We start from the raw sequence: 8,080 nt of genomic DNA, 5'->3' as shown, positions 1-8,080 counted from the left end.
CCAGTGAACACCAAATAGAAACATTTCAGAAAAAAAAAAACAAACAAAAAAACCCTTACACCCTTTTTAATGGGGTGCCCGAGTGACTGTGCTCAGGATTAACCATCACATTCAAACTCATGTTCAGAAGTAATGATCACACACCTGTCATCAATTAAGTGATTGTGATTAACACCAATTAAAGATCAGCTGTTTCTGAATGATTTTCTTGACATCTTCTTAGTTTCATCCGACTGCTGAAGCCACAGTCCGCAAAAGCTTATAAAAAATGTACAGGATCTCATTGTGGAAAGGTATCAATCACGAGATGGGTACAGAAGAATTTCCAAAACATTAGATGTACCAAGGAACACCATGAAGGCCATCATCAACCACTAAAAAAAATGGAGCATCACAGTGACATCACCAAAAACAGGACTTCTCTCAAAATTGATGAACGGACAGGACAAAAACATACCAGGGAGGCTGCCAAGAGGCCTACAGCAATATTAAAGGTGCTGCAGGAATATCTGGCAAATACTGATCACTCTCTGCATGTGACAACAATCTCTCATATTCTTCACACGTCTGGGCTATGGGGTAGGGTGGCTAGATGGAAGACCTTTCTCACAAAACAAAAACATCCAAGATCACCAAAATTTTGCACAAACCTTTTGGCTAAATGTGTTATGGCCTGATGAAACCAAGCTGGAACCTTTTGGGCAAAATTCAAACAATATGTTTGGTGCAAAAACAAGACATTTTATCATCCAATGAACAACGTTCCCATAAATGAAGCATGGTGGTGGCAGCATTATGCTGTGGAGCTGTTTCTCTTTAGCTGGGACTGGGTCTAGAGAGAGGGAATCATGGATAGCTCCAACACCAATCTTTTTGGTTGAAGCAGAAACACCTTATTGATGGTACAAGTCAGGGGAGAATGGCAAGACTGGTTCAAACTGACAGGAAAGATACATTAACTCAAATAACCACTCTTTATGACTGTGATGAAAAACATCTGAGAATGCACAACTCATTGAACCTTGAGATGGATGGGCTACAACCAAATTGGAAGGCCACATAAGGAGGCTATAGAGGGCTGAAGATTGGAAAAAGACCAGGCAATGTTTTTTCAAACTTCAACTGTCCAGTTTCGGTGAGCCTGTGCCCACTGTAGCTTCAGCCAGCAGATTTTAAATTCATATAAATGACTGTCCGTGTTTAACCAAGACAATTTATTATAGAAGACCTCTTCTGTAATATTACTGGGGAAGAATGAAGCCACTGTTCCACTGTATTCTACTGTAGTAATCTACTAAAGAGCATTAAATATAATATTTAATACCAAAAGGCAATTGTTTGATTTACAGTGTTCTTGTGCCGAACATTGTTGTATATCTAAGCTCAGGTCAGGAGCTGCTGAAAATAACCTGTAAACTTAACATGGACTTGGCATTCAAACGTGGAGCAGACCTGTGACACGTGTTCCTGAAGAACATTAACACTGGACTTTTGCTATATTGGGCACCGCACAAAAGTAAAATGTGGCAAGGTGTTTATTCAGCAGTCGATAACCCATGTGCACTCAAGGTCTTGTTGGATCAATAACTACTATTTTTAGCCGATACGACCTTCTATATTTTGGCAAGTAGTATAAAAGGTAAATATTAGCCAGGGAAAAGTTTCATTAATATGCCCCACAACAGGTATGGAATGGGAGGATGCAAAGGGACATGGAAAATTTCTTACAGTCTTACAGGCAGTGATTAAAACTCTAGCTTTAAACAAGTGTACTTAAACTTTTGATCTGTAGTGTGTATGTGTTATAGAAAGCATATATTAATGAAAATGTTATGAAACGCGCCAGTCTGGAGTTTTAAAGTACAAATGTTGTCACTGGTGTAGCACACTAACAGAGCAATATTTGTACCTTTAGCTAGATGAACATAAGGTAGACTAGCATTATTAATGTACGGCATTGGTCTTTGAGTGGCACATACACATAAATCTTTTACCCTGTGTGAACAAAATGTAATGCAGTAAAGAAGGTGAAAATATGATTACATTTTGCATCTGAAAATAATTCTGAGTGGACTTTATAAAGTGGAGCACTATTTCTTTTCCAGTTTTAAGTCTCTTTTAAGCTTAGCATGTGAATATACCCATGTGTTTCAAGCACATGTGTGGGTGACTGTGTAAACTCATGGAAAATTACCAAGTTATAGGCTGACCTTAATTAAGCCCAAACTATGTCATGTGAGTAGGAGAAAGGGTGTTATTCTTCGACCTTGTATATGTGGTCACATGATCAAAATAAAGCGTCTCCTAGCAAGGGATGGGATGGGCACTACTTACATTATTGCTATGACCCAAAGAATGCAAAAAGCTTCATATTAGGTTTTGTTCAGCTTTTTACACTAAAGCTAATACAATGTGCCAACACCATAACTACATATAATGCAATGGAAGGTTTGGTTTTTTCAAATATTTGATTGGGCCACACTTGAGCTATCTTGCATGCAGGGAACTCAGAAGGCCTCTAGTTAATTATTCACCTGCCTGTCAAATTTATTGTGTCCGCTGATGCAGTCAGAAAGCATTGCCTTCTCTTCCCACACTAAGACAGAATACGCACAAATCACACCTGTCAGAACTCCTATAATAGGTAAGAGACACATTTATTTATGATTTATGAGAAGTGTTTAAGAAGTATTTTGTTTTAAATCGTACCTTATAATTTCCAAACATTTTTTGATGTATTCAGTTACAAATGCTAACACGTGTGCAATGTTAACAGTATGAGGTGTAACATAGTGTAGTTAATTAATTTTTTTTTACAAGTGTACATCACATTTCGTTAAATCACTACTGTTTAAAATATGTACACAAAACATAGCCTCTTGATTGCATATATCTCCACAATCAAATTCAGCATCTTAAAGCTTTTAACTGAACAGCTGGTCAAAATGTTTATATTACATATTCACGTACAGGTCAGAACATTCTTGTGTACACGTGTATGCAACCGGATGTTAGTGTTGTTATTGAGGGACACATACTCTGTATATACTGTGTAATAGTTTGTTGGGGCAATAAGGAACACATCTATATCAGCTGGAGAAGGCTTGGCAGCTTAACCCATCATGTCAAGGATTTTATAGAGAGTGAAAAATATAAAAGCTTTAAATTCTAAAGTTAAAGCAACATGATGGAATTTAAATAGGTATTCTAAATACAAAATATCACTGAATAACACCATCAATTATTTTGAACTGAATTGGGAAAGAGTTTTGTTACAAAGCAAGGAATAATTAGGTGTTTATAAGGTGAAATACAATTTTTCTTTTCATTAAGTGTTCTTCTGGTAAATCTACGTATTTAGAGGATGATGCAATATGGGTCAGTCCTTAAGCAGCCCTGAACACTGCTGTGAGGAATGTGGGAAATCCAGAATTAAAAAATGTTAAACATGTTACACTTGACCGTATTTTTCCCCCTAAAAAGCAGAATGTCTACTTTTTTTTTAACAATGCATTGATATCATTCTCAATCTCTTTATATAACTCTTGTGTACATGAATTAATTGATCTAGTTGATTCCAAAAAAAATTACATTTAATTTTTCCCACTTCTGTAGGTTTTTTGTCAATTTCAGAGAACAGAGGTCATCAACTACAAGGCCGGTACACAAGCAATAGTGAGGTAAACACACACCAGACAACACATTTAATTAACTAACTAGCTAGCTCTCTATATCCCAGTTATAACTGTTATGTATCTATTATTCAACAAAGGACAATAAGCTAAAAGATATACCAGTTTTATATAATATTCGAGTGTAATGGAATGTAATAGATAATGCATTATTTATCTATGTGTAAGTGTGTTTTAACATTAGAATACAGATGCTATACAGATTTCAAACACGTGTGTGACTGACTGTATAAACTTAAAGGAAATAATTGTCAGGTTATGTTGACCTCATTAGGCTGTGAGTGTTTAGGTGAGAGAGTGATAATCTTTGACCTTGCGTACTGTATGCAACCACATGATTGATATAGATGTCTTCTACCTGAGAATGGGATGGGCACCACTTCCTTTACTGCTATAACCTAATAAGGAAATAAATCTTCATATTAGCTTTTCTCAGTTACAACTGATCTGAAGTTTATATTTTCCAAAATATGACCTTTTTTTAATCATTCTACTTTTCAGGACTCTCAATCAGGCATATCTGCATGTACCATGGACCGCCATTGTCCTGTATGTTTACATGTTGCCATTTTTCCTGTGGAGACAAACTGTGGGCATCTATTCTGTGGTGAGTAAAACGTTTTACACACAGTTGGCCTCTAGTCATACCAGGTAATCTGATCTAGATCTGAATGAGTTATTTATGGGAATAATCATCAATAATCAAGTTACTGGATGATATTAAGACTAGCCAACAGTTTTACAAATCATCTCGTAGTATAAGTGCCAATCTAGATTGGGTTGCCAGTCTATTTCTATTGGTTAGGGTGAAATAAGGGGACAAATACTTCACTATGAAAGGTTTGATAGAATTGGCCATAAACCTATAGCTTGTATAGAAACTAGTTAGTTGGAGGTTTCAGCATGAGACCAGTTGGCCTTGGTTTGTTGCATTTGTGAAGGAAATGTGCAGTTCCAGAGTCAAGTATAGCGAGGTTCACTCAGATTCAGCACAGGCTCTAAAAAGACCTGATCTCAGTGTGTGGAGTGAGAGAGCTGATATGTGGGTGGTCAGACAGCACGGAACAGACTCTCACCAAATGGAGCACTCAGCAGATCATGTGACTCCGCTACAGCACATCTTGTGGAGTTTAATATTTAACTGTTGCCATAGCAACAATGGTTTCCATCGCCACGTGACATCGTTCACACACACATAGAGAAAGAGAGAGAGCTGTGATGGCCACATACTTTCCTAATGAGGCTAGTTAAAGGTAATGGAATGATCAAAGTGAGATCTATCTTCCATATAAACCTATTCTTCTCAAGCACTGTAGCACAAATGGGTCAACAGTAAGAGTCTAGGCTGAATTGTTTGTTAGCACACTACAGTTAACCCTTTGCACACAGTATACACTCTCAAATAATGTGACCTATTGAATAAACATGCAAAGTTAACTAAAAGTCAACTTCATTTATACTGAAAGATCAATAAAGCTATGGTGCTAATATGATGCAAAATAATAATTTACCTGGAAAAATACATTACTTCTAATTTGCAGCTAGTGAAAGTCCAATAATGTAATCAAAAAAGAGATATTTTATATTGACTATTGAAGATTCTGGGAGGAAAATCCAGTTTCAAATCATTGCTCAATCAGGTCAACGTGAACTCTTAGCAACTTGTCCTCATCCCAATCCTCTACCATACATGATAAGCTGTTTAACTAGTGAGACTGATAAAACCCTTAGCAGTGGCAGCTATGCAGCAATGGCCTTTGAGACCATCAACTTGCTGACCTTTCATTCATATCTATAAAATTTTGTGAAAGCCTTGTCCTGGTGCCTTGACCCCAAACACAAACACATCCAAGTGACACAAGCCATCTAAAAAAAATGCAGTATATTTAATATTCATTGTACATATTAGCAATATAAGTAATATCTGCACAAACAGAACACAAACCCCTTCACATGCTTGGTGATCTTCCTGATGGCTTGTGTATGCAAATAAGTGCTCGAGGGAAAGTGTCAGGGATTAACATAATCTTATTATTTATTTTTATTTTTTTAATATTTACATGTTATTTAACACTTTTATTTCCCTGCCTTACTCTCGAGTGAAATGACCTAATGTAGTCTCTGTAATATAGACATGAATTTTAAGTAATTGGACATAATATTGGTTTATATTGGAAGAAACTCATCATTAATAATTTTTCATTTTTATTTAAAAAAAATTGACCTGAACAAAGCATAGGTGTTAAACACATGTTTAAATCTACCATCATGAAATCAAACACATAGTTATCTAGGTTAGTGCGTAAGGAAAGTATGAAAAAAGATAGTATTTTCATGGCACAATTGTTCTTTATGGTTATTGTGGTTGTAATTATTTATACCAGACAATAATCTCAATCAATCTCTCTCTCTCTCTCTTTCTCTCTCTCTCTCTCTAGCTCCTTGTCTAATATCGTACTGGAAGCACAGCTGCTGTTTCGAGGCTATCAGCTGTCCTTTGTGCAGACAAAAGGTATTAAACACATAATAAAAACACACCCAATTACTCCTAGCAAATGTCACTGACAAGAAACTGTATAGAGTATCAGTCCTCAAAAACCTCTTTGTGAGTACTAACTCAACTATATTGGCAAACAATACAATGTGTAAATAATTAAAAAAAGACATTTCCTTCCTTCTTTATATACATTGCTGTCTTTTGCATTCTAGGTTGTTTCATATTTCTTGTTTTGTCCTACCTAGGTCAATGTCATGTATCATCTGTTCCATGAGAACAGATCAGACAGGAAGGAGCGAGAGGTACTGGGCCACATTAGAGACTACAATAAACGCTATTCCGGAGCACCACGACGAGTGAGTTTCACTTTTTTTCCACTATTATTTTCCCTAGAGAGAGATTCATGTTTTTTTTTATTACGTCTAAGCTCATTAGAATTATACTTTTGCATTACTTGATCTCATGACACCACACATTTTCCTCTGTACCTCTGAGGGATGACACTATTTACTGTTTGAAACTATAAAACCACAGACACAATGAGATGTTTTATTGATAATAGCTGAAACCAGTTTTACATGCTACCTTTGTCTTCCTCAGATAAGTGACTACCTTTCTGATGCTCCTTTCTTCTTGCTGCTTTTGTTCCGGGCTTTGGGAAACATGGGCAGTTTGGTGTGGCTCTTCCTGCTAAGAGTGGCACTGTGTGGATTCGGGGCCGCTGCATCATTTGTGTCTCCATTAGAGGCTATGCCTGGACACTTCAGTGGGGCATTGGGGCTTTTAGATGACCTAGTGGTAGTCTTCCTCCTCCTTATTGCCATCATTAACATCCACCAGCAGATGGTGCCAGAGAGGACCAGCAGGCCACACACAGTGGAACATGGAATACTGTCTGACATGTTGTAAAATGGTGGGCAAAGGACACTGGATGTCCAAGAAGCACCATGAGGGAACATGAAAACAGGGAACTACCCGCGTCCTCTTCGTCAGACTCCACAGCCAGGGGTGATGTCCGTGAATTTTTAAGCAGAAAAACTCTAAGAGAGGCTAGTTATGCCTTTATCAGTATTACACATGGGTCTGGAAAGAGTAACTGTGAAAGGCTTCTTAGTCCTGCTTGCTGTAGTCACTGAGTGATGTTTAAAGGTGTATGACTGTGTATAAAAAACTGTTCTTATCAGTCTACTCACCACGTACACTTAATGAAGGTCTTACATGTGATACGTTTTCATTTATTGGTGTTTATGATTCATTTATGATGTTTATCATTCTTATTTTCCTCACTGATACACTTCTGATGTAATATAATAAAGTATTTTTGTATTTTCAGTGTTTCAGAGTGTTGAATATTTAAGATGGTAAACCACCAGAACATCTCACACACACACACACACACACACACAAACATAATTATCCTTAAATTCTTGTCAGGAGTATGCGATTATACCAAATTATACACACAATTGTCCTTTAGTTCTTGTCAAAAGTTTACTTTATTATTTCATCTTTGAAGTAGTGTCATGAAATATCAAACTTGGTGTATATAACTGAGAGATACATAAAACATATATATCCTCACATATCCTGCAAATCACAAAACGTTTTTCTAACTCGTTCTTGATTCCAGCAGTTTTGGTGCATGAAGTCTCTGTAAAACAGGACTACTCATCGTGGCTTTTTGGCTAATTCTTGTTATTGCCATCACCTGAACTCTCCTCACAGTTCATCTGTAAATGTGTGCTGGTGGACAAATATTCACAACTTGCACAAAAATGGCCCAGAACAACAAACTGCTGGAAGATGAAAGCTTAGACTTTTTGAGATATTGTATGAGGTTACAATATTGACATTAATAATAACATTTTTAATCAATCAAAATCACATTTAC

The 8,080-nt window shown here is 36.7% G+C and overlaps 1 protein-coding gene across 1 annotated transcript; it reads left to right on the top strand.

Moving 5' to 3' along the window:
- The first annotated feature begins 2,377 nt into the window (after nt 1-2,377).
- si:dkey-183n20.15 (RING-HC_RNF170 domain-containing protein) lies at nt 2,378-7,524 on the top strand. Its single transcript, XM_026946842.3, has 6 exons — nt 2,378-2,644; nt 3,616-3,680; nt 4,194-4,299; nt 6,131-6,204; nt 6,435-6,545; nt 6,790-7,524. Exons 1-6 carry the CDS (start codon nt 2,563-2,565, stop codon nt 7,096-7,098), a joined length of 747 nt encoding a protein of 248 aa, XP_026802643.3. The 5' UTR covers nt 2,378-2,562; the 3' UTR covers nt 7,099-7,524.
- Nucleotides 7,525-8,080: the final 556 nt, after the last annotated feature.

Source organism: Pangasianodon hypophthalmus, chromosome 19 (assembly GCF_027358585.1).
Source record: "Pangasianodon hypophthalmus isolate fPanHyp1 chromosome 19, fPanHyp1.pri, whole genome shotgun sequence".
NCBI classification, from domain to species: Eukaryota; Metazoa; Chordata; class Actinopteri; order Siluriformes; family Pangasiidae; genus Pangasianodon; species Pangasianodon hypophthalmus.
The sequence above is the reverse complement of the archived record's forward strand: the minus strand, read 5'-3'. Positions and strand labels throughout refer to the sequence as shown.

Bases quoted from the DNA above. Each gene is read 5' to 3' on its own strand.
- si:dkey-183n20.15 (XM_026946842.3), top strand. From the start codon at position 2,563: ATGCAGTCAGAAAGCATTGCCTTCTCTTCCCACACTAAGACAGAATAC. The intron at 6,205-6,434 runs GTATTAAACACA...TGTCCTACCTAG, and splicing joins GTCCTTTGTGCAGACAAAAG to GTCAATGTCATGTATCATCT. The intron at 6,546-6,789 runs GTGAGTTTCACT...TGTCTTCCTCAG, and splicing joins ATTCCGGAGCACCACGACGA to ATAAGTGACTACCTTTCTGA.